The following is a 27,803-nucleotide window of genomic DNA, read 5'->3' as shown; positions in this document are numbered from 1 at the left end:
AGAGAGAGAGAGAGAGAGAGAGAGAGAGAGAGAGAGAGAGAGAGAGAGAGAGATTGCTCGTTTGTATGTCTGAGCTTGTATGTGTGAGAGATACAGAGTGGTGTGGATATATAACGAGAGAGAGAGAGAGAGAGAGAGAGAGAGAGAAAATTTAGAACGGAGTGTAAGGAAATTATAGACACAAAAGGAAGTAAAAATTTGGATCATAAAATATCTGAGGCGATATATACAATTGGTACACCTGACTGACTTTGTATACTGGGAAAATTTGTGTGTGTGTGTGCGTGTGCGTGCATTGCAAGGTGACTTTGGAACATTACAATGCACTGAATTCTACAGTGTTCTCAGAACCATATTTGGCTGTAAAATAAAGATGATTTTTTTAATATTTGTTTTGAAGAATACACACACACATATACATACATACATCACCATTAAGTATAATGCCCCATGTGTTTCAAAGGAGCGCACCTATAATATTATCATTATTATTTGAAAGCAGACCATCTTCTAGAGAACAGTAATTATATATAACTACTAATGTATATTCGGAAAAGCAATTATTGCTCACATCTCCAGCTGATCAGATTATCACTTGAGATACTGGTAAGGAAGATGAGTGCTTCTACCTGCCCAAAACCCCCCCACCCCACCATGGGCTGGTTGGCCCCACCTGGGACAGGTGTTTGGGACGGGGTCACTCAATTGCCCCTTCGGCACCGGGTCTCCTCTGTAAGGTCGTGGGGAGGCTGAGGTCACCTTGAGTCATATTGAGGGAAGGTCACTTTTGTGGGGCGTTCAGTCCTTCTGGTCAATCAATAGCCTGTGGCATTAACACTCTGCTGGCGGGTCAGCGTGCCCCCTGTGGGCACGGCCTCGCTTACGGGCGTCTCTTTCCTGTAGAGGGCGTGAGGCTGCTCTGAGAGACGATTAGACGCCGTTCCAGTGGTGGCATCTGACCTCAGGGCAATGATGTAAGTCTAGGGATCGGTTGTTCGTCGTTCCAACAATTCTTTGGACATCCGGCAACAACGCGGACTTGAAATACCCTTTCGAGCTCACTGTTTAAGTGAGAAGCATTCTGGAGCAGCTCGAGAAAACTCTCCCGACGCAGAACCACCAGAAGAAAGGTTTAACTCGGCTGGGAAATGCGAAATGCGATCGTGTGGCTTTTTTTAGAAGTCCGAACACGGGCGGTGCAGTTGACAAGGTCACACAAAGCTTTCGCTTTCGTAAGAATTTCATGGCTTGCCGAGCTTGCTGCTCGTGGCGTCAGTGGGAATTTCATTTGGTCTTTCCTTTGTATATCCATCGTTCAAAACGGCTGTTCAGTCTCTCTAACACTATCATTCCCTTGTTTGGAGAAATATGGTCAATTACAGTCGTTAAGAATGTGATTCTAGCCTGTGAACATACAATAAATGCATAAAATGTATAGATTTTAAAGTGTTCTCGTTTTCCATTAAGAATATAATCATGGACAAGCGTCTTACTTAATGATTTATGAATCTAACCACCCTTCTCATTGCCAAAAATTGACCCAAAGGCCCCACCCACCTATTCCTTACAAGCGTCAATGAGCTACCTTAAACTGTGACAAAATTTTTTGTACTGTTTCTCAATCCTTTTCAAAAATATCCAAAGAGTTTTATACCTGCACATTCTTCTTCAGAAAACACTAGTTATATCCACATCTAGCTGACGTACACGATACACATTGAGGCTGCAGGCGTAATCATTGTTATTTCTCTCTCAGAAAACAGCAGGAAGTGCGGTCACAAGACCGTACTACTCATGAACATGCTGAGTTTAAACCAGTTTGTAGAATGGAGTGTATAGATTATTATGCGCTTGTAAATAATTCTTTTAATGAACAAATTTATTAAACGCTGAATCTGTACTGCTGAGGAGACCATTACGAATGGCAGAGGACTTTGTCATTAGTAGAATTATTTCAATTTAATGCGATCTTACAAAACTTGGAACTGGAATTGATTATAAAATTTACGTCAAAGGTCAAGCGCTGGGACCCATGAGGTCATTCAGCAATGAAAGGGAAATTGAGAGTGAAAAGGTTTTAGGAAACCTTTCGCAGCTCCACTATGAAACAGCTGTTAGGAGAGAGTTGAGGAAAGTGACACGGAAGAAAGAGAATACGAAAGGAGGTACAGTAAAAGGAACGAAAGGGGTTGCAGCGAGGGGCCTAAGGAACGCTGCAAAGAACCTCAAGTGTTGCCTACAGTGCACCGCCTGTGGTGCACTGACGGTACTACCCCCCTAAAGAGCACAAAACTTGAAAAAACTGACTGAATGGACCCCTTTCTCCAGATAATTAGATTTCCTTGGACCCAGAAGAAGATTTGACAAACGCCCAGTCTCTGTTTTATCTCGTCCCATGAAAACCAATAATACTATGGAGTAACGTGACCTCAGGACACAGTCAGTCCCAAACAACAGGAACACTCAGATGAAGACTGACAGAACTGGGATAGACTTTGAATCAGTCATCGCATCCTGGGCTGTCAACGGTACAGTTAATAGGCACTGGAGGCAAATGTGGTCATTAGTTCGATATAAAGGAACGTTTTTAGCGTTCAATACTGTGGGGTCGCCACCCAGTGCTAAACTGTTGTTTTGTTCAGTTACAAACGCCGATGCTCTGTTGTTTCAGAGAGCCATAGGCCTATTTTGAAAGCTCAAAATCTCAGTACGCTAGCTAGTGCAGTTTTTCCACTGATTATTGTTGTTACTATTATTATTGTTGTTTTATTCAGAAGATGGAACCTATTCATAAGGAACAAGCCCACTGACCTGAAATTCAAAGCTTCCACGACATCCCCAGGGACAGTATTCCACAGTCCAACGGTGTGAGGAATAAAGGACCTCTGGAACTGAGAAGTCGAGAATGTGCTTGAGAAATCTTTCCCACCCTGACTGTGACCCACTACATTCAACTGACTACCAGGAACTGAATATATTGCTTAGTTCAACAAAGGCACAGTTGGTTTGAATGCACGTGCCCAAATCACCTTATCTTGCCCGGGGATCGAACCTCAAGTCCTTGTGCCCACCAGTTCACGAGGTCCCAGATCAGTGGGTATTTGACATAGAATGATTGTCAGCTTATTTATGATAATTTTGGTAATTCTGGTGCGGTTTTCTTTATTGGGTTTTCAAAAGAACTAAACTTATTAAAAAAGTCCCAGTTTTAAAAAATCTTTCCAAGATGGAATCATTTTGTCTGGAGAAAGCTCAGTAAAGATGATAATTTTAACGTAATTTGAATATGGCAAGAGACTATTTTCCACTTTTATTATTACTACCAACTCTATTTTACAGCTCCATCGAACTCTACTGCTCAAGGAGTGCTTGCAACTTGTGCCTATGTTGAATATTTTTTTTTTTAGTTTAAAACACAATCTAGTTTCCAAACTATTCAACAAAGGTTGACAACTGTCACACAAGAATCTCAAGAAAGGTAAAACTGGCATGAATAACTTGTACCCATCCACACGACCTATTTTTTACCCAAACAGCTGGCCATCCAGACTTAGACCAACCCTACCAGGGGAAGCTAGACCACCCTAGGCATATGCTCCTATTGAACTAAGTAACATATAAGTCGACGGCGGTTCTTAGAATGGACTGACTAGCAGCCAAAGGTGAAAGGGTTCCTCCTTTGTTGCCAAACATCCCGAGGTAAAAAAATTAGAAGACGAGTTGTATATTAATGTGATTAGACCCTGGTGGAATTGGTAGGTTGTGACCCGAATTCAGAATTACTCAAACCTGCGGCGCTTCCTGGTGTTAATAATAAGCTGGAGAACTGTATGAGCTAAGTCAAGAATAGACTGAATTGTGACAGGAACTGTTAATCAAGAATATGCTTCATTGTCATGCAGTTTGAAGGAAAGAATATGCTGGAATTATACTCCCACAATCTGAGTCAAGAAAGTGTAGAATTACAAAACGATCTGCAGTCAAGAATATGTTGGATTATTATACAATCTGAATTCAAGAACATGCTAAGATACTCTGAGATCCGAAGTCAAGAGTGTACTAAGTTTCTTTAAGATCTGGAATCAAGAATATGCTGTTTTCTTCACGAACTGGAATCAAGAGTGTGCAGAAGTACTGCATGATTTGAAACTAAGAATATGCTAAATTACTTTACATTCCAAAGTCAAGAATGCGCTTAATTTGCACTTGACCTAAACCTAAGAAGTTCCTCATGACCTGAAATCAAGAGTGCTCAAAGATATTGCGTAACATGGATTCAGGAACATACAGAACTACTGTGTAACCTAAAATCAGGAATACACAGGACTATTCCATATCCTGAAGTCAGGAATACACAGGATTATTCCATAATCTGATATCAGGAATACACAGAACTATCACATAACCTGAAGTCAGGAATACACAGAACTATCACATAACCTGAAGTCAAGAGTACACAGAACTATCCCATAACCTGAAATCAGGAATACACAGAACTATTCCTTAACCTGAAATCAGGAATACACATATCCACTACATAACCTGAAATCAAGAATACACAGGAATATTCCATAACCTGAAATCAGGAATATACAGTACTATCACATGATCTATAACCAAGAATACGCAGAACTTTTATGTGAAATCAACCTTACAAAAACTACCAGGAATCAGGAATACACAGAACTCCTACGTGAAATCAGCCTTACACAAACTACACGACCTGAAATCAGGAAGAGTATACAGAACCATTACACGGCCTGAGTTACACAATGACACAGAGCAGGGGATGTACGTAAATTGCGTAATGACACGTTAGGGTGGAGGAGGGGGGGTGGGTCGTACCAAAGCCCAGGCTAATTGGTCAGGGCACCTGCAATCCACTTGACGAGAAGAGGAATTAGATAGTACTACTACTACTAGTACTAGGAGTATAAGCGATTGGGCAAAGTCGCTATAAAGTAATATCTCTTAAAACAAATGAGCATCGGGTTTGCAACAGAGGTAATAGGGTCGAATCCGCCGAGATATAAATGAAATAATACAAAAATAACGTATTTTCTTGCTGGGCCAAACTTTAGTGTTTAGTCCTAATTTAAATAATAATGTAGACTTCATTAATAATAATAATGCACGGATTAATAGTGTTTAATAGTGAGTTTCGACGTAGTGTCACCATTCAACTCAAGTATCTATTGATTATAGTGAATTTTTAAGGTTTATTTAAAACAAAAAATGCGCCGAAGTTTCTTCGGCGCAATCGAGCTTTCTGTACAGCCGCTACAGAGTATAATCAAGGCCACCGAAAATAGATCTATCTTGCTGTGGTCTCGGTATAACGCTGTGTGAGTCGTGGCCCATGGAACTTTAATCACGGCCCGGTGGTTGCCAGAAGCACGATTATGGATAACACAACCTTGATCCTATATCGTTGTCAGATGTTTGATGACTGATGGATGATCAACATACCAATTAACCCTCTAACCTCTAACATTTTAAGATCTGAGGCGGACAGAAAAAGTGGACAGAAAAAGGGCTGACAAAAAAAATGGACATGTCTGATGATTGACAGGGTGGAAAAAATGGACAGAAAAAGTGCAACATACCAAAAAGTGCGGACAGAAAAAGTTTGGACAGAAAAAATACGGACAGAAAAAGTGCTACAGAAAAAATACGGACAGAAAAAGTGCGGACAGAGAAGAAGTGCGGACAGAGAAAATCTGAAAAAGGAAAAAGTGCGGACAGAGAAAACAGAAAAAATGCCGACAGAAAAAGACAGAAAAAGTGCGGACAGAAAAAGTGCGGACAGAAAAAATACGAAAGAAAAAGTGCGGACAGAAAAAGTGCGGACAGAAAAAATACGGACAGAAAAAGTGCGGACAGAAAAAATACGGACAGAAAAAGTGCGGACAGAAAAAGTGCGGACGGACAGACAAAGCCGGCGCAATAATTTTCTTTTACAGAAAACTAAAAATGCTTCTAAATTTGAACTGAATCGGAAACATTGCTCTCAAAAATGTTTTAGTAAGGCCATGGGAAGTCTTCAATTAACAAAGCTAAGTAACCTTTACGTGGAATTGTTTGAAAGCAGAACATTAACTTACTCTAGAAACTGAAAATTGGTTTAGATACCAACTGTAATTTTTATTATGCCGGTTAACGAAAATTTATGTACATTCTTTGATAAATTTAATAAATTTGTTCCACGGTTAGAAATCACTATGGCAATATAAAATAATTCGAATTTTCTCATTATATATTCTTGTGGTATTTTAAACACACATACATACATACAGAATATATATATATATATATATATATATATATATATATATATATATATATATATATATATATATATATATATATATATATATATATATTATTAGTAAAAAACAAAGGAAAGACGTTACCTCACTCTTCAGCGAATGGCTGAAATGTCTAACCAAACTTGGCATAACCAATACAATGTCTATGTTTGGTCGGTGAATTCTCAACTAGGCCCTGCTCTCCTCAACCTTTCACGTGCGTCAGATGTGTTACGCTGGCGTCACAAAACAAATGGACAATGGAAGGGTAGCGCTCAGGTGGTAGGGGGTAACCAGATATCTCAGCATAACACCGCCACCAGCCTCCGCCCCACGCCCCCAAAACGGCCCAAGGCAGGTTTGGTAAGTTTATAACTACTTTTTTGTGGGATACCTGTTTCTCTCTAAGTCACAGGCAGCGTTCAAGTAGGTCTCTTCGATTCGTGATTGATACAATATTTACGTCAATAATGGAACGTTGAGAGAATAACTTGAATGACCTCAGGCTTTTCAAATCTGAATCCACAAGGCGTAATTATAACCGCTCTTGTAAACAAGCCACGCACCAAACAGTTGTTTATGTAAGTGTAACCACTTCTAAAACAAACCGCCCTTCAGCAGTTTAAGAAACCATTCAAAACAAATCAAAACAAAACAAAGACGCTTCGCCACAATCCAATCACTAAGAAATACACCAGCCACTTTTACCAATTATTAATGCTGACGACGGAATAAATGAATAAGAAGTTACGTACGAGTAAGGTAACGAACGGAACTAAATATACAGCTACTTTCTAGCCTCATCTCTGCTAGGTGAGGTTCCCACGGAACAAAATATTACGATTATACAATATATATATACATATAAGGCGTAAAATGACGTTAAAAAGGGATAAATAACATCTAAAACTATGTATAACACCTGAGCAATGCGCCAATCAGGGCAAAGATAAGGTCATATTTTGTGGGAAGGAGTGTGGAATATAACCCCCGAATTCCTACTATACTCACTTAGAGCTCTGGGGTCAAGATTACATACAGGCCTTTACCTAAGGTTATAGTTCACTAGTTAAATGAGACCAGTGAACTGTGACAAAAAACTAGTGAACTATAACTTTTAAACTTGAGTTTTGAGTTACTTAAGAATGCGTGGTATATGGTTGCTACTAAAATGACAAGGGAAATATGAGGAGAGGTATTTAATTTTTTGCTTTTCATAGACACTGGAACGAAGAAAAGTAGCTTAATTTTTGTAGAATATAATACGATTTTAACTGTTCTAGCCTTACATAGATACATAGATTATGTAAATAGATGGATGCAAGCCCCTAAATGACAAATGTATTCGGCATATGTTACAATTCATAAAACACTAATAAACTAAAATAATGATCAATCACAGCAAAGTCAGATGGACTGAGAGAGAGAGAGAGAGAGAGAGAGAGAGAGAGAGAGAGAGAGAGAGAGAGAGAGAGAGAGAGAGAGGGGGTCGTTTTGCTGGAAATTCTGGAAACAAGATTCACTGGAGTTTCACGTTTCAGAGATTCTCATTGAAAACTTTTCTCCTTCCCTTGTGTCAACCTGTCAACTTCCAAGAATGTTCAAGAGATTATCATGGAAAACTATTTCTCCTTCTCTTGTATCAACTTCCATGAATGTTCCAGAGATTTTCATGGAAAACTATTTTCCTTCTCTTGTGGAAATTACCATAAATATTCCAGAGATACATGGAAAACTATTTCTCCTCTTGTGGAAACTACCATAAATATTCTAGAGATACATGGAAAGTTATTTCTCCTCCCGTGGAAACTACCATAAATATTCCAGATACATGGAAAATATTCCTTCTCTTGTGGAAACTACCATAAATATTCCAGAGATATGTGGAAAACTATTTCTCCTCTTGTGGAAACTACCATAAATATTCCAGATACATGGAAAATATTCCTTCTCTTGTGGAAACTACCATAAATATTCCAGAGCATATGTGGAAAACTATTTCTCCTCCCGTGGAAACTACCATAAATATTCCAGACATACATGGAAAACTATTTCTCCTCCCGTGGAAACTACCATAAATATTCCAGACATATATGGATGGAAAACTAAATATTCCAGGCATATATGGAAGACTATTTCTCCTCCCGTGGAAACTACCATAAATATTCCAGGCATATATGGAAAACTATTTCTCCTCTTGTGGAAACTACCATAAATATTCCAGGCATATATGGAAAACTATTTCTCCTCCAGTGGAAACTACCATAAATATTCCAGAGATACATGGAAAACTATGTCTCCTCTTGCGGAAACTACCATAAATATTCCAGACTATAAATGGGCAAAAAACTATGTCTCCTCCCGTGGAAACTACCATAAATATTCCAGGCATATATGGAAAACTATGTCTCCTCTTGGAAACTACCATAATATTTTTGTTTTAATAAATATTCCAGGCATTTAAGTACATGGAAAACTATAATTACATCTATCTTGAATTCATATGGAAAACAATGGCCATAAATATTCCAGGCATTTGATGAAAGGAAATGGTGAAAAAGTGAGGATGGCGCTGATTTCATCAAGCAAATTATAGTCTGTTAACAATTGCTTACATACATCAACTACTGTGAATATTTGTGGTAATAAATTGGTAACAAGTGGACATTCCAGGCAATTACCATAAATATTCCAGAGATATGTGGAAAACTATTTATCCTCTTGCGGAAACTACCATAAATATTCCAGGCATATATGGAAAACTATTTCTCCTCCTGTGGAAACTACCATAAATATTCCAGAGATATGTGGAAAACTATTTCTCCTCTTGTGGAAACTACCATAAATATTCCAGCGATACATGGAAAACTATCTACCTTCTCTTGTGGAAACTACCATAAATGTTCCAGAGATACATGGAAAACTATCTACATTCTCTTGTGGAAACTACCATGAATGTTCCAGAGATACATGGAAAACTATCTACCTTCTCTTGTGGAAACTACCATAAATATTCCAGAGATACATGGAAAACTATTTCTCCTCTTGTGGAAACTGCCATAAATATTCCAGAGATACATGGAAAACTATCTACCTTCTCTCGTGGAAACTACCATAAACGTTCCAGAGATACATGGAAAACTATCTACTGTACATTCTCTTGTGGACACTAGCAAGAATGTCAGCTTCTCAAAACTTTGTGATTTGAGGCTCAAGTTGGACGAGAACGACTTTTGAACGTTAAGTTATAATGAAGGCTTAAGTGCACTTACGTCAGACCCTCTTGCTTCTTCTTCTTCTTCTTCCAGAAACGACCTCCTGACGGCGGGCATCAAAAACAGTCTGAGAATCTGCGCAGGCGCGAATCTACACAACGAGCTACCAGACCACAACGCTGTACTATAGACCCTCACGTTACGCGTTCCAGTGGCACACTGAAGGAGGTAACTGACGGTAACTGACCATGGCTGGCAAGTGAACAGTCTGACTCTCTCTCTCTCTCTCTCTCTCTCTCTCTCTCTCTCTCTCTCTCTCTCTCAGCGTGGAAGTCGCGCTATCGCCAACCAGATGGATTCAGAGGAGACTCTGTTGCAGAATGGGAAAAACTTTTTACTTTTGGCCCAAGAAAGCAAATCTCTCTCTCTCTCTCTCTCTCTCTCTCTCTCTCTCTCTCTCTCTCTCTCTCTCTCTCTCTCTCTCTCTCTCTCTCTCTCCCGTAACCTCTTAATAGAAAACACGTTTTTAACAAGACAGGTAAGTTGATTCAAGAATGAGACGCCTTTACTGGATGGTAAACACATTCGTAAACCTCTCTCTCTCTCTCTCTCTCTCTCTCTCTCTCTCTCTCTCTCTCTCTCTCTCTCTCAAATCCTTGACCTCCCCACTGTGACCAAAACAAAACAAGAGAAGAACAATACCATATTTTGAGGCCAGGTAAGTGAGCGGATGGGTGACCATTTGTGAATGCCATGATTGACAGAACTGACTGACCTCGTCCTAAAAAGAGGTCACGTGATGTGAGGTCAGGAAACAGGTTAGATTAAAATCATTGCCCTCCAGTGACCTGGAATTTGGGGACGGATCTAAAAAGGGCAATTATATTCCCATTTTCATATGGTGTTTGAGATGAGGTTGCTGGCCCCATGCCCTTCTGCACCCTAGCTGTTGAGCACTGTAATCAACTAACTACCAGGTACATAATGAGGACAAGAAAGTCACATTATTATTATTATTATTATTATTATTATTATTATTATTATTATTATTATTATTATTATTATTATTATTATTAAGGCTTTGGCCTCAAATAACTTGAAGAATTTGGAAAACCATTTCAAAACATAACAGTTTCAGATTTTGACATTTTTTTTATTCTTTGATTTCCGTTATTCAATTGTTTCCACCACTCCGGCAAAATCTCCCGAATGGAACGCTTTCAAATTATTTTTTTTTTATCCATCGTTTACAGACTGATTACTTATTAATGTCAAAAGAATGATAGAGAAAGAGAAATTTAAAATTTTGGAATTTTCTATCCGGTGTCAAAATTTGGATAATAATAATAATAATAATAATAATAATAATAATAATAATAATAATAATAATAATAATAATAATAATAATAATAATAATAATAATAATTATTATATTATTATTATTATTATTATTATTTGGATATAATATTATTATTATTATTATTATTATTATTATTATTATTATTATTATTACATATTCAAATTATCCAATCTCAAAGTTTGAGAATAATAATAATAATAATAATAATAATAATAATAATAATAATAATAATAATAATAATATTATTATTATTATTATTATTATTATTATTATTATTATTATTATTATTATTAATTATTATTAATTAATTATATACATCATTAATTCACTTTGGCTTTTTAGAGCAATGATAATCCTCATAAAATAAAATTAAATAATTAAAATTACTCACTGGTCTCCCAAAGCAAGAAATTTTATCCAAAAGCCTTCAGCCCAAACTTAAGCCCTGGCCTTATAAGACCTTTAAGAGGCTAGTGTTGACCTCTGAACCTTGCCCAAACAAATGGGAGGAGCCTCCGGGTCTTTGACCAGCCTCTGACGTCATCCTATGTGGGGAGAAAGGGAAGTTCTTTAAATTGTCGGGGAAGAAAAAAATGAGCTGGGTCTTTAAGTTCGTCCTGTGGTACTCCACGTTACTTTTAAGCGTAGGAAAATTAAGATTATCATTTGATTTTCACTTATAATAATAATAATAATAATAATAAATAATAATAATAATAATAATAATAATAATAATAATAATATAAAAATATATATTTAGTTAGTTTATTACCCTGTGGTAACTAGAATTACAAGCCATTGTTCCAATAATATTTCTATGCAAACTATTTCTGGATTTGACTGATAAACTGTCATCATCATCATTATTATTATTATTATTATTATTATTATTATTATTATTATTATTATTATTATTCAAAATGAGCAGACATTCATTTCGAACAGGCTCAAAAAAAGACCAACTTTCTGACCAATTTTGCTCAGAACAGAATTAAAAAAAAAATTATTATTAATACAAACAAAACCAAAAATTAAAAAATATATAAAACTCACCAAAACAAAATATAATATACATTATAACATCATCCTTGGCATGAGGAAAGTTTTGGTCACACGGAGCGGAGAATCAAAAGTTTCCAAGGTCAAACAACTTACCAGAAGTTCTGCTCTAATACGTTCGTCTATTCTCTAGCTGTTTCTTTGAACAGAAAGGATAGATTTAGATAGAAGTGGGTGTTACCTACCCTCCTGTCAACGTTATTACGCATTTGAGAAAATAATCTCATTATATCTTTCTCACGTCTTCCATTTGATGTTTAAAATGGCGTTTCTGTTGATGGCTACAAAAGTCGAGTTCTCTGCTAGACCTATGTCTGAACTCTTTTGTTTTCCGATGTTCCTGTTTCTGTTAAAGCTTAATTAAAAGATAAAATAGAGACGACAGGTCACTGGTCTTAATTAATTAGGCTGTCTTCGTGGAACGCGTGTAAATAGAAAAATCATGAGGTTAATTAGGCTTCTTGAAGCGCAGCACTCCTTTGCATTCAATTAGACCTACCCACTGACGCCATTTACGAAGCTGGAATAACTTAATCTCTTAAATAGCAATTAGGGCTATGAATGGCACAATCCAGTATTACTGGAACTCGGTCACCTCAACAGGATCGAATCGGTGTGATTCACCTACAAAATCGACCATCACGCCTATCGGATAGGCCTAGGTGGAACCACAAGACAAACAGATAAATCTGAACTCCATAAACTGCGGAAGAGGATTTGAATTTAAACACCCCACTTACGGCGAAAGAACTCTTATGGAACAAAAGAAGAAATCAGCATAAAAGAAATAATCGCCAGGGAATTGCGTGAGAATTATTCAGTTTTCTGTGCGTCCCCATACAAGCGTTGTTCACTCCGCCCTCTATTCTAATGGCCGCCTTCCGGTAGCATTTTTGCTCCAAAAGCATTCCTCCGGCCACTCCTGATTTTATTTTTACATTTGAATGGAATGCAGTCTCTCTCTCTCTCTCTCTCTCTCTCTCTCTCTCTCTCTCTCTCTCTCTCTCTCTCTAAAACTTTGACAGCGTTCGTGAATGTTATGTCAAACTGAAAATACTCGTCGACAAACTTTAAAAATTCCTCACGTTCGTCTTTGACAAGATGGTCACGTGGACGAATAAAAGATAAAATAATTAAGAAAACTATAGACAGGTAAAACAGTTAGATAAAAGGCCTTTGATAAAGATGGAAAGAGAAGTAGGCAAGACTAGAGAAACGAAAGTAGGTGGGTAAAGAGAAGACGTTACGAAAGTATTAGGTCATACACCGTCAAAATGGCCTTAGAGATATCACGATAAACGTCTATAATTTAAATTCTATATACGCCATATTTCCATAGATTTTATCAGTCTGTGGGACAACAGGCTACATGTTTAGAGAGTAATCGCTCAGTCTAGGGCCGGCCTCTATCAACACTGGCTCCTATACAAACTAAACAAACATACATAAAAATGGCGCGCAACACCCCTAGGCCCAGTACCTGCCATCTCGATTTTTTATTGTAATTCCGTCGTTTTGTTTACTGTAGGCCTATACTGACAACAAATAATTCTTCACATTGGCTTACATTACTCTTTGTGGAGGCCAGCACGGGCTCTTGCTCCCAAAAGACAGCACGAAAGGAGAAAATAAAGGGACGTTAGATGAAGCCGTTGCAAAGGAAAATCCCGAATACTACTACTAAGAAAATTCTTAGTTACAAATAAAGAATATTATTTGAAAAGAACCATATATATATATATATATATATATATATATATATATATATATATATATATATATATATATATATATATATATATATATATATATATATATATATATATATATATATATATATATATATATATATATATATATATGGACCAACTGACTTAATGGACCAAGTGAACCTGAGGAGCTAAACGGATCCAGTGGACCAAATGATCCAGTTGAACCTCTACCCCAAATGAACCTTATAAGACCTAATAGTCCTAATGGTCCAGTGGACCAAATGGACTTAAAGATTATGATGAATCCATCAAACCAGATGGAACTTATAGACCAATAAAAATAAACAAATAAAACAAATGAATGGACCAAAAGCGTACAAGTCACGAGCCTTGTGAGAACAATATGACGTCTATCCCCCTTTCAATAAAAATCACATATAATAAAAATTCTTTGGAAAGTTAGACCATAACCCAAAGAGTTAAACCACGTTAATCTAGAACATGAATAAACAACGTAATAGGCTCGTCGTTGGCAGCACAAAGGCTCTCTCCACATTAACCAGGATGATATTAATCAGGCGCCATAATCAGCAGCGTACTGCATCGTCCTCTCTCTCTCTCTACTGAAGCCACGGCCATTTCTTTTCCAAGGTCTTCGGGATGACGTCACGTCCTCCTTTTCCACCGGGACTATATAATATCATAATAAGATAGATTTCAAGGTGACGAGAAGGGAATTCAAGGAGCCACGGGTCATTGTTGAAATAAAAGAGTACACTCCTTTGTGCTCCTATTTTTATATTTGTATTCCTTGTGAAGGCGGAGGTCTTTGGGGAAGCGCTGAATCATTGGTTCATGGTCAAACTAAACTTTTATTTTTAACGTTTAATTCCGCAAGATTAAAGCCCTGTAACGGGGTAGTAATGCGTCAGTGCACCTCGTGCTGTGCACTGTAGGTGTTGCTAAATCAACCATTTCCTAACTTGTTTCATAGTGTAAACGACCTTATAGGTCCCAGTGCTTGGCATTTATCCTAAACTCTATATTCCAGTCCATTCCAAGATTAAAAGCATTTTTATAAGAAATGTATAATTTATCTACTTATCATTTCATTATTCCGCTTTACTTAATATCAAAAGCTAATTTCGTACGATAATTACAAAGCAATCTGGGACGGATAAGTAGCATAGGCCTACTAGTCTAGTTGCCCCAAATTTGATTCTGGAATATAGCAGGGATGTAGCCTAGGCCTACTTGACGAATTCCTAGTTGCCTCAGTCTGATTTGGAATTACTGGCGTCACAATTAGCAGTGATATGTAGTCTAGGCCTACAAGACGAGTTCCTGGTTGCATCTTAGCCTGATTTGGAATTATTGCCTCAGCCTGATTTGTGAATTCCTGGCATCGGTTGCAAGCCCTATTAAGAATTCCTGGCATCGCAACTGACAGGGTCACTGACGAGTGTCCAAAGTCCTTCAGAATCTCGGTGAAAACTGTTCCGTTTTCATTAAGATTCTGGAACAATAAGCCATTGATTCGTCAGCTCAGGTTGTCCCCGTGGAATCCATTGTGCATGTTTTGAACAGACTGAAGCAAAATAAAAGAAATTTCTATAAAAAAAAACTGATGCAAAAACGCGGGAGATACGTGAATAAGTCAAGTAACTGTCTGTATGAAATTTAAGGAGAGAGAGAGAGAGAGAGAGAGAGAGAGAGAGAGAGAGAGAGAGAGAGAGAGAGAGAGAGAGAGAGAGATCAAATTGTGAATGACATTGAATAATCACATTGTCAAGGAAATTAAACACTTGCATTTTGTAGTGGTAAATGAAAATATTGAACAATATTTACATTATATTTCCCAGCATACAACAATATTATGAACAGATTTATCTTTATGCACGTCAAATTAGGAATATAAATATGAACTGATGATTAAAATCTTACTCTCCACAGATCTTTCTGGATTTGTTAACTGAAGCAGAAAGATCCGGCAAGATCTTACTAAGGTATTGCTTAAAATTAATCTGTCCTTAATGTTGTTATATGTAGTAATATTCCACTTTTTTTAGTTCTTCACAATGCAAATATTTATTTTCTTGTCCAATTTTTTTCTTATTTATCTGCAGTAAAACTACTGAGGCTAGAGGGCTGCAAATTGGTATGTTGATCATCCACCCACCAATCATCAAACATACCAAATTGCAGCCCTCTAGCCTCAGTAGTTTTGATTTTATTCAAGGTTAAAGTCAGCCATGATCGTGCCTCTGGCAACGATATAGGATAAACCACCACCGGGCCGTGGTTAAAGTGTCATGGCCCGCGGCTCATACAGCATTATACTAAAACCACCGAAAGATAAATCTATTCCCGGTGGCCTTGATTATCACACGCTGTAGCGGCTGTACAAAAAACTCGAAGAAACTAAGGCGCAATTTTGTTTACTTGTTAAAGTTTCATATAACTTATTTTAGTTGTCTCCTTTAATTTGTTCAATTGAGTTGCAATGGATTTCACGGGGAAAGGCCCGGGTTCTTTTCCTAATGATTAGGCGAGGCTTGTGATTAATAATGGCTTATTCTGACTGAATGTTAATGAAGACTAAAGTTGTGTAATCGTGCTTTTGAGACCAGCGGATCCAGGGTGGTGGGTTGGGGGGTTGGGGGTACCTGAGCACGTGGCCTCCATGAAAAATAATGACAAAATAATAATATTGAAGATTTAGATAATAATAATAATAATAATAATAATAATAATAATAATAATAATAATAATAATAATAATAATAATAATAATATGAGAAATATAGAAATAGGAAAAAAGAATCTATTATTTCTATAATATATATATATATATATGAAAATTCGTGACCACCCATGACCCTGGTAGCTGTGACGCCAGTGATTTATCAAAACCAATACATAACAACAAAAAAATTTAATAAAGTAACAATCAAAAACAAATTAAAACGTACAAAGGAAGAGCCGTTCCAGAGAAAACTCCCTTCTAATACTACTACTACTACTTGACATTGTTTACGGGTCGCCAAAGTGAATTAAATACGTATTTAAGGTGAGAATAATTATGAATATTAATATATTCTATATAAAATTCATGTTTTTGTCATATTTATCGACTGGTTGTAATATTAGCTAATTATTTTGATGGTTATTATTGGGGTAGACATCTCATTTCTGCGTTTCCTTGCCTCCCTTGGTCCTCTAAGCCCAGGGTATTTAGTATGCACCCTGTGGGTAAGGGTACGTTAGAACTAGTAAGTACTAGCTCCACGGGGGTATTACCCTTGGAAATTGGCTGTTATTTATAGTATTTTTGTTGATTAACAAGAATTTAACATTGTTTTTCGTCGGTCGACTGTAATTAATCTGTAATTAACCTCTGAACTGATATGTTATTGTATGCTGGCCATTTTGGAATGCTAGCGCGCATGCGCACTTTTATAGGGGTTTCGTTCGCCGGGGAGTCCGCCCTCCCCGGCTAAATAACGCGGCATATTAGGTTAGGTTAGGTTAGTATGGTTCCTTTTATAATAGATTTCCTTAGCCAATCCCCGACGTCCCTCGTATCCGCGGAACCGTTCCACCCGGTCCGTGCGGAGCTGATGCTTATTAATGCCACGGGTTCCCTCGGGAAATTGGGGTTTCAGGGTTGGGAAAAGGTAAAAAGGTTGTCGACCGGGACAGGTTCCTCGTGCTTGAATGGACGTGACCTTCCCTCTAATGCCGGGTCCTGACCTGACCCGATCTTACCTAACCAACCTTAGGGTCGACGTGCCCTGACCTGGCCTGGGGGGCCGAAGGCCGCAACCTGCCCCGGTCGGCGACTGGCGGGAATCAGGCCGCACAACTAAAGTAAAGTTTTACGGGAATAATAGGAATAATAGGAATTGCTGGACAGCGGTACTCCTGACCTGCGTCCACACTGAATTGGGAATTTCAGAAAAATTTAATAAGTAAAATTAGCAATCTCAAAATAAGCAAAAATCAGACTAAGTTCCAAAATTAGAATATGCTAGAAGACTTTTATTCCACTGCAGGTTATGTATTTCGGAGTATTGCCCCTCACTGTAATTACCTGTGCCACACATTCATCGTGTCCTTTATTCATATGCGAAATAAAAAGTGGCTCTAACTGGCCTTGGGTAATTTTCAATTCAAGCTTCAATTTTAATTTAATGCCATTTCTCAATATTGGAGTTTTTTTGCTTTGTTCTTCTCGAACCCAAGTTTCCTTAATATGTTCACTGCGGAGAGCAAATTTACTGTTACCGAGACATTTATCGTCTTTGTTCATGGGCCTGTTTCGACGTTCATAAGTGCGGGGCTAAGTTTTAAACAATGTTCATATGAGTGGACCTGGTATTATATATTAAGAATGTACTGAGTTAATTATGCTTTTCACATTAAGCACGTTAAGGAGACTTATGAACAAACCAAAAAACAAAAAACCATTATCGATAACTGGTATTGAATTACGTTTTTCCCCGGTGTTTCTTGAATGACTCAAGCACATATTATAACTAATGTCAGTGCTATTTAGTACTCGGTCAACCTAGGTCATGCTCTAGCCTTGATTTTCTTAATCCAGCCTATGTGATGGTGCTGTAGACACTTGGTTTTTCGAATAGTAGCTGCCAAAATGGCAAGATTTACTATCGAACTCACCATTGTTCATATGGAAATACAAACCGTCTCCTTTATGCAAGGCTATTCCATTAGATGTGGATGGAATGTTACAGGATGGTTGATATCCTATCTTTAGTGGACAGGACCTAGGTTCCTGCTGTAAGTTTTCTTTAAATGATGTGGATGTGTTTGATATCCTATTTTTAGACACTTCTAACTTCGGCTCAGGGCTCCATCTTGCATCCCTATGCCAGATGATACATGAGTTATAATTGTCATTGATCTCATACTTATACTGTACTCATGACTGGAAAATATGGCTTCTCTGACTGTCAGTTAAGAGATTCTGCCCACTTGAGAAGTCTCTCTCCTGGATCAAAGGCATAGGTTTGTATTTCTGTTGGAAAAAATGGAATTTTAAAGTATTTGGTATATTTCTTAGGTACTCACTCAAAACAGATTGCCCTGGAAGGAAAATAACTGACCTACCTCACCTGAGTCCCTATTGTGGAAGGACTCACCTTCCTACCTCCAGTCAACCATCTTGTTACAAAATTTTAGCGACCATCTCCAGATCAGTCAGAGGAATACTCCTGCGTAAAAGGCTCTTGTCTGTACACCTAGGAAAAATATCAGTCACTTGAAAATCTGGTATTTTGTGCAGATGTACAAATCTGAAACCTTCCATATATACTATACCTGTATATATACTGTACTCAAATCTCATCTCTAGCCATCCCTGCAGTTGTAACTGAAGCTGTGACTGGGAGGGTCACAAACGTGAATGGTGATACTCCCCCCCCCCCACTCATTCCTTGCTGCCATGTATGCCATTGTGCCAAATTTAATCATATAAAAACAGGTTTGTATACAAAGACAAAATCAAATGAAAAAATTTGCTCCATTTTACTTTGATTGTCAAAACCTCTTTGACTTATTCAATCATATAAAAGCAAATGAATATATAAACACTGGTAGGTCTTTTAAGTGTAAACTTGTCTCATATCTTTTTTTTTAAAGCATAAATAAAATATGAGATTTGTATATACAGTACATATGATACATTATACAAATTACTATTAACATTATAATTAATTTCAGGATTCATTTAATACAGGTGAAGTTCAGGCTCTCTGAACATCTGAAGTCGCGTAATCAGAAATGGCTGGGTGGACTGGAAAACGTACAAATGTGATGTACACGAAGCCTGAGGAACCTTCGTTCTTGAAGAAATTTAAGGAGCGTGTTGGATATAAAGAAGATGGCGGCCTTTCAGATAAGGTATTTCCTCTTTTAAACTAATGATATTGTACTCACAAGTGAATGCATGTAAATAGTTTCATATTTAGTACTTAAATGCTTTGTAGGTAAGATAGATGTGTTCATAAGAATTACAAACTTCTAGGCTACCTGTAATTAAGCTTAAACAACTGCTAGGATGATTTAAGTCAGTTCTGTTAATTAGGTAAAGTAAGTGAAAATTAAAATGATGTGTTGGAAGTTGTAGACAACTGCTCTTCACACTTACAGTCAACTTTTACTGGTAGAGAAGCCAATCAGTGACTGGAGTCTGGGTACTGATCTCTCTTTTCTGAAGAAGTTTGTCTTTCAGATTTTTTTAGGGATGGAAACTGCTATGTCCATGTTGGATTCCAACAGAGAGGCCGACGTCTTGTTTTGATAAATACAAAGGATGCACATTTCCACCTACCCTCCCAAGGTCTTTATTGTGATGTGGGATCACAGTAAACTGGGAGAAGTTGGATCCTCAGTCCTAGTAGGAAGTGTAGTACCTGGATTTCCTGATCGACACTGTAGTGGTGAGAGTCCTTCCCACAGAATCTTGGATCAGCAAGTTCAGGAGGTGTCAACTAAGTTTCTGTTCTGACAGGAACATCCTGTTTTGGTATGGCAGATTGTACTTGGTCGTTCATCACCTCTAGAAAAGCATGTACCTTACATGCAGATCAATTTGTGCTCACGTCAGTGGTGCTTGATGGTGCTTGAAGCAGCACTGGTGATCTGTGTTTGATCTAATGATGCTACCCATGCACCTGAGCCAAGAAGTGAGGGACATTGTTAGATGGTGGCTAAATGACAGGAAACTCTCAGGATTACCATGTGGCTCCTTGTTGGCCACAAATCAGTTTGTATCCAACCTGCTAGACCCTTTCATTCAGTTACAGAGTTACCAATGTGTCCCACACTAATTTGGAAGCCACAGGTGGTGAGGTAACACCATTCCGTGGAGTTCCTTGCATTCCATGGCTGCAGACTATCTAACATCTGTTTGGGGCTTCTCTTGCTGAGGTGCACAGGAGATGCATGGTACCCTATGTAAGTCCACAGCAGACATCTAAGCAAAGTTGGCCATCTTCTGTGGTAGAAAGCAGTCTTCAGCAGATCACAAACTTTCTTGTCTACCTGTCCAAGACAAGCTTACTCTATTTCTGCCACTTCTCAGACCTTTTCTTAGGATTTCCAATTTAAAGGCATGGACCTCTCTGCCGTGGTTGATATCTCCATGCTGTTGAGGAGCTCTGAGCACTTATCTGTATTCTTACCCAGGTGCTGAATGTGCTCCTGAGGGAGGCTTTGAATAGGGATATCACACTCAAGGCTCTCTTCTTGCTAGCCTTAGCATTGACAAAAAGAATAGGCACACTGCACAGTCTTAGGCCTGAATGTTGACAATTGTTCATTAGTACTGGCAAACACATCATGGAAGTATCAAAGGAAATTGTGTTCTCGCTTTGGGAGGTTCATCAAATGGGCGTATTTTTCATCTGGTGATGGTGATTACCCCATCACCTGGATGATTGCACATGGAGATGGCACAGGTAATGAGGGGAGGTGTCTAGTGGTGCTAGAATATCTTTGCCTCTGTTGTGTAGCTGCCCAAGCTGTTAGGACAACAGAATTTTGCCAAAGGTTGACAGTGATGAAAAGTTGGTGAAATGGAATTACTGGTACCTCTTTCCCCTTATCTGTATCTGATGATGAAGATCTGGGCACCAAAGCTGTCCCTCTAAATAGCTGTTCAAGCTGTCACAAAGTAATGGGTTTGTTTTGAAACAAATTAATTTGAAAGGTAAACTTACTTTTTTCTTATACAAATCCACTGCTTTACCAAAAAATCTCAACCTCGATTCCCTGCAGGGTAAGTCTCCACATAAAATACCCAGATGCATACTCAGATATGGGGAAACAAGTTCTCATTCTATTATGGTATATCTGAAGATTGCTCAAAATGTAGATTTAGTGTGTCATAAAGTTTCAAAATTGAATTTGTGGTGTAAATCAAGCATTTTTGTAGAATTATTTGAGCTGTTTAGTTTTAAAGTTGCTTTTACCAATACATATTTTACGAGGATGGAAGTATAATAATTGTTTTATTTTTCAGTTTGCAGTGATGCCAAAGGCCTCAGATGATGACTGTGAAGACAAAGATGATGAACTTCCACAGGTGAGTCAGCAATAAGTATGTTGTACTGCGTATATATCCTTCCTTGATAAAGATTCATAGACTTTACTATGGTCATTTGAAAGTACAAATCATTGCATTACTCTTGCTTATTTTGCCCTTTCAGTCAGGATAATGTTCAAATCCACTTAGCCAAAGTCCTTCATGTGATGGAATGGAATGGAATATAAAATTTAGGCCAATGGCCAAGTGTTGGTACCTATGAAGTCATTCAGTGCTGAAAGAGAAATTTAAAGTAAAAAGGCTTTAAAGTTGTAACAGGAGGAAAACCTCAAAGCAGTTGCACTATGAAACAATTGTTAGGAGAGGGTTGAGGAAAGTAAGATGGAAGATAGAGAATATGAATAGAGGTACAGTAAAAGGAATGAAAGAGTGCATCACATGAAGTACACTGATGGCAGTACCCGCCCACAGGGTTTGATGTGATGACCTGGTGATTAGCAGCTTGATAAATCAGGGCTGCCCAGAACATACCCAATGGTGATAAAACAAAATAGCAACAGTCTTTTTCCTTGAAGGAGGACAGTTTCATCAGAATCGAATACCTGCTCTGACAAGTATTCATTCTCTTCTAAAAAATTTTTTGACATCCAAAAACTCCTTTGCCGTGTCTTGGTCAGCAGAAGCTACTTCTGTAATCATTACATTTTGCAGTTCCTTCCTCCTCCTGAAGTTAAGCTAGCCTTTGTTGACTTTGGTGCCTGTAAACTAAACCCTTGGACTTCTGCGTGCCTTACAGATTTATATAAGGACTTGGCCTTTTCTCAAATGACATATGAGTCCATGAGAATGCCTTTTTTCATAGCAGTACAGTATCCACAGAAAATTATCCTGTTTCCTTAAGAGAGAGGAGTATTTTGCATATGATGCAGTGCTTATCACCTGCCAGCTTAGCTGCAGCAGTGGATTTGCAGATTAACTTTTTTCTTGTGTATGTAGCTTTACCTCTTGTGTTTGCACTTTACAGTTGATGTGTTGACTTGATAATGGTGGTCAACATCAGCATGTGAGGTAGAAAAATGTAGAAAATATAACAGCTTAATCTTTCTTGTAGGGTCTCCATTTTCTTTCGCCTCTTGGTACCACTTTTATTAATATTAGAAGCTTTACACTTTGGGTCAAGGTTGAATTATAGATTTTACAGTTGTTACATTGAATAAGATACAAGAATTACAAAAACTATCATTCACTGAGTGAGACATTAACAAAAGTCCTCTAAATGAGAGATTGCCTCAATGAACCCACATGGGCTCAACATAAAATGTTCTGTGTCGAAGCTGCGCAACAGGCGAGAAGGTTCTCAAACTTTAGAAAAAGACCTTTGGTTCAAATCTAAATACCTCTTTTAACTTTGTTCACTCTCATGTTTTATAAGCTTTCTTCCATCTTGTTGTCCAGCTTCCATGACTACTCTTTCCAGGTGCTAATATCACATACTCTTTGAGGTAAATATCATGGACATTCCCACGTTCATCAAAATTTACTGCCTAGGTGACTGGGAGAAGGGATCATGGTTGGGAAGGGGTTTGCATTAGTTAGAGTTGTGGGTGATATCAGCCACCCTGGAGACAGTTGGATCTCTTATGCAGAACTATCCTCAAGTGCTGGCTTATTAGAACTCTGGTGAAGCCATTCCTTTGGTCAGAACTCTCAGCTTTAGTCTGGAAGGCTATCATTACAGATTAAGGAAGGATGATTCCATGTTTACATGGTCTTATTCCTAACTGGTGGCCAGTTTCCAGGTGGTCTGTTGACACATGGCTAGCATTAGTATCTAGCAACTTAAACTTTCACTGACCTTTTGTTCTGTAATATGATATTAGCAATTTAGGGGAAGTAGGCCTACTTTTTTATGTGATCAAAGAGCTGCTATGTATTCCAGTTGTGTCCTACCTGAATAAATTCGTTATGTGATAATTTATGGACACTAAGTATTAGAGGTGTTTGCTTATAGTAATTATGTTATGTCTCCGAGTTGTAAATAATGATGTTTTAAACTACTACTACAGACGTATATAACTGTTACAAATACTTATTTTTGCAGAAATTGAAAATGAATGTTCATTCTTTATTGGGATGAGTTAAGCCAATTTGCTAAATTTCTCATCTTCAACAAGTTTCAGTTTATGGCAGGTTTATACTTTGGTCTGACCTTTATGAAGATGCAAAACCTAACTCAAGTATTTTTTACTCAATGAAAAATTGTAATGACCCTTCCTCTGTGTTTTGGAACTATGTCTTGTTGCAGTGTGAGTCAATTATCTGACAAAGTCAGTGACTGGGGACATGTTTATATGTGCTACTACTGCTTTCATGTCTGATAAGCCAATGGCTTTGGCATTACAAAAATGTTCTCATTTAAAACAAATATAATAATCGTAGCTTTTACTGGATAGGAGGTATGAGAGCTTAAGTAATGGCATCTTTGTAAATGCTTAGTTATCTCTTCAATGAAACAAAGGTGATAGCTTTAGTAAGGCAATGGTTTTATTTTACACGATTGTTTCAAGTAATTCTTGAGGAGTCACATGTCCAGTGGTCCTCAGGAACTTGATAATGAAACTTTACTTAAAATTACAACTTAATCTTAAAAATCCTTCCACTTACAATAATATCTTGATGCTAGTTATGGAAACAGCTTCAATCCGTGTTTTAATCCAGTGTTTTGGATGATAAATTTATGCGATACTCTACACTGTCTCATTTCAAGAACTGACCTTGGTAGTCAAAGTTGTTGCAATGTCTGATACAGAAATATTAACATGACTCATTCACTAACCGCTTCCAATCCGAACAGGTTGTCAGTCTCAGACCTGGAGATCTTACACAGGAAGAATATGACAAACTTCGTGCCGAGGGGAAACTGGATGATTTGCTGCAAGAAAAGTCTGAAAGCAAGGACTCCAAATGTAAAGAGGAAGGTAAGTGAATTATTTTTTTATGTTGGTGTTTGTATACATCAAGTGTACCTGAGGTCATTTGCCAGGTGGTAAATAGTAGGTAAACATACTCTTGATAGCTTTTGTTTTTTGTCTTCCAAACACCTTGGTGTTTTCACATTCTTAAACATGGTCAAATGCATCATATTAATTAATGTATGGTGACTATATTTTTCATTCTTTTCAGGATTGAGGACAGTTCAAAGTATAACTGAAATTTTGATGATAGCCATATTGGGGTTTAACTATGTAACTGTGTATTTGGCAAAACATGGAAAGATATTTAGAAAAGTAGACAGATTTTTACTTGACATGTCTATCAGCTTGTCAGTTTGTGCAGTGTAAAATCGAGTGACAGCATTTCATTAATGCTGTATTGCCTGGGATTTTTAGTTTTGCAATAGATGCCTAAGTTTTGTTATGAATCGTAACAAGGGGTATACTAAAAGTTAGTCATTCTTTATGTACTTATAATTCAGTACTTGGTTTCTTCAACATTTTTTCATTATACAGATAGATTGCTAATATATTTTGTTTATGGTACAGCACTAGTATGTAGCCTTATATAAATATTTACTCTGATATGGAATTACTATAAAGTAATGAAATTACTATTAATGAGATTAATTTTGTTGAAATACTAAAATTCTTTATCACCAATAAATATATTAAGTTAAATAATACAATTTAGCCGTAACATTGTCAATATATATTAATGTTTAAGAATCTAAACTCTTTAAATAATAATCCCTTAGAAGGCAGGCTTGAATATATAAATACATACAATGATATACAGTGTGTTACTGAATGATAGAAATATATTATTTGATGTCAATTCAATATATCCCAGAGTATTTGACATTTGCACTACTAACAATGACTGCTGTGAAACAGGATCCTTCTTAGATACTGACATTAAAATTATTAATAATAACTTTCTAACTAAGGTTTATGATAAAAGAGACTTTAATTTTGTAATTCTAGGACTTTATGCTTTCTATGACTTACGGAGTCATATACATGTCATTTTCTAGATCTGCAAATATTTGTATGGATGGCAAAGATTTTCAGTTGGTAGTTTTTGTTAATAGATGATTGGTGATAAATTTCCATTATGGTTGCTCAAGAAACTTACGAATAAATTTGAATTGAAGAAGTCAAATACCATCCGTAAACATGCAGTAATTTCAGTAAGTTACATTGTTTGAATATGTTTTCTAATATTTAAAATTTATTACTCATTTACTCTTATTGATCTTTTGTATGTATGAATATATATTTATTTACATTTTGTATCCTGAAGACTTACAGTATACAATACAAGTGGTTACGACAGTTATTCGATGAATAACCACTGTGCATCATCACCAGTGACCTCTGTTGGAGTAGATCAATCATGTCTCCTGATGACAAAACTCGTTATTTATTTGGAATAGAATGCAGTGGATGCTTTATGTAAATGTAATTTCTCTTCTCCTCACTTACTCTTCTTTTTCTTAAACATTAACATGACTCATCCTTTGAATTGACTGATAAGATTGGGGAACCTGCAACATCAGGTCCCTGAGTCCTCCATCCCTGCACCTCTTTGTTGGCCCTTCCATTATCATAACAGCAAAAGGGTCAGCTATATGGACACTAATTTCTCTCTAGTTCTTCTGGTATACTTTCCCTGTCTTCACTCTGGGTCTTGTTATAGCACAGTAATAGGTGAGGCGCTAAACATAATCTTGTTGTGTCGGACAGCTTTCATAACATAAGTTACACAAAATCCATTTTTGTACACCGCAACAGAGGAACTCAATCCTTGAGTTATTCTTTACCCTCTGTAGCAGTGCAGATGACCTTCCCTATTTGGCCAATGTCTATTTCTGGATCAGACCACGTCCAGCTATTGGTGTTTAATGACTGCAAACTCCGAGTTATTCTACAGTCCTGGAGTGTGAAATATGGCCACTTTAAGCACAGGACAATCTTTACGAAAGAACATCATCCAAAATGTGTAACTACTTTCAATATCAATTCTTTCATGGCTAAGTATATGTCTGCTCTACCAAACAAAGGTTTGTACTTCATCAGTTGGAAAAAGACGATTCATGCTGAATGTGGGAAAGTTTTGGGAGTTTACCGTACATAGACAAAGCTCTCACTCTTTGAGGACATATTTTGATGAATTCTTAAATCAGTCATTTCCTTCGTCCATACATGAAACGTAAAATTTGGCATACTCTGATATTAACTCCAGTTAGCCTGGATAGGTAATGACAAATACATCAAATGTAAATACAGAGTCAGCACTGAACTCATTTGCATCTTTCCAGGCATGAAGTGAAAATGAACTGTATTTATGGAATCCAAATACAGATGTGGCATTTCTTTTGTGGATACCAATGAACTGTTTTCTGTCTGCACTGCTTGTTTTTATATGACTGATATGTGCTGAAAAAACTGATCTCACTTTGAACTTTTTCGTATTTTAGAGCCGCCCCCAGATGGTAAGATCATTTTTCGAAAGCCCACAAAACGCACCAGCGAGGAAGGACAGAAGGAAGACGGGAAGAAATTGAAAAGTGATAAGTCAGAAAAGGAGATGAAGAAGAAAAATAAACAAAAAATCAAATTACTTTCTTTTAACGAAGACGAGGAAGAAGAGGAGGATTAGATCATATTTTTGTACTTCAATAGCTGCTAAGAATAATAGTTTTATGCACCGTAAATGTTTCAGTAAAATAAGAACACTCTTCAATTATTGTCCTTGAAAATTTGTCATTGTTAGTCCTTTTATAAAGGCTCACTGAATATTAGCCTGTTATTTTGTATAATAATTAGACATTGGATTTTCCTGTTCAGCTTTGTGTAACAAAACTTCTGAATAAATTTTATATGGTCTAGTATGCAGCACCTTTGTCCGTGCTTGAAATGTTATCCAACCCTTTCCTTTTAACTAAAATATTTGTAAAGTTTTTACTGTTTCAGTGTTACTGGTAAGAACAACTCTTCCATATAATGACAGGGAGGAAACGTGCATTATAATCAATTACCCCAGAAAACAAAGGTCCTAGATTGTCGTAAAGAGGTCATAT

At 37.2% G+C, this 27,803-nt stretch overlaps 2 protein-coding genes across 4 annotated transcripts in view; one reads left to right on the top strand and one right to left on the bottom strand.

Annotated features, from left to right (window-relative positions):
- The window catches only part of LOC136856096 (major facilitator superfamily domain-containing protein 6-A-like), a 32,759-nt gene extending 22,992 nt beyond the window's left edge, over window positions 1-9,767 (bottom strand). Inside the window, 1 exon segment of the mRNA XM_067133737.1 lies at window positions 9,581-9,767. The gene's annotated coding sequence lies outside the window, so the exon portion shown is untranslated.
- Window positions 9,768-16,593: 6,826 nt separating this feature from the next.
- Window positions 16,594-27,614, top strand: LOC136856095 (uncharacterized protein KIAA1143 homolog). 3 transcript variants are annotated; one of them, XM_067133734.1, is made up of 5 exons: window positions 16,594-16,723; window positions 19,399-19,578; window positions 21,701-21,763; window positions 24,579-24,702; window positions 27,201-27,614. In XM_067133734.1, the coding sequence occupies exons 2-5, from the start codon at window positions 19,459-19,461 to the stop codon at window positions 27,380-27,382; spliced, it is 489 nt and encodes a 162-aa protein (XP_066989835.1). In that variant the 5' UTR covers window positions 16,594-16,723; window positions 19,399-19,458; the 3' UTR covers window positions 27,383-27,614. The 3 variants fall into 3 exon arrangements, with proteins under 3 accessions (XP_066989835.1, XP_066989837.1, XP_066989836.1); XM_067133736.1 differs by having other exon boundaries at window positions 16,635-16,723; window positions 19,415-19,578; XM_067133735.1 differs by lacking the exon at window positions 16,594-16,723 and adding an exon at window positions 16,834-16,925.
- Window positions 27,615-27,803: the final 189 nt, after the last annotated feature.

This window comes from Macrobrachium rosenbergii, chromosome 34 (genome assembly GCF_040412425.1).
Source record: "Macrobrachium rosenbergii isolate ZJJX-2024 chromosome 34, ASM4041242v1, whole genome shotgun sequence".
Taxonomy (NCBI): Eukaryota; Metazoa; Arthropoda; class Malacostraca; order Decapoda; family Palaemonidae; genus Macrobrachium; species Macrobrachium rosenbergii.
This window is presented reverse-complemented; position numbering and strand designations above follow the sequence as displayed.

Bases quoted from the DNA above. Each gene is read 5' to 3' on its own strand.
- LOC136856095 (XM_067133734.1), top strand. From the start codon at position 19,459: ATGGCTGGGTGGACTGGAAAACGTACAAATGTGATGTACACGAAGCCT. The intron at 19,579-21,700 runs GTATTTCCTCTT...TTTATTTTTCAG, and splicing joins ATGGCGGCCTTTCAGATAAG to TTTGCAGTGATGCCAAAGGC. The intron at 24,703-27,200 runs GTAAGTGAATTA...TTCGTATTTTAG, and splicing joins CTCCAAATGTAAAGAGGAAG to AGCCGCCCCCAGATGGTAAG.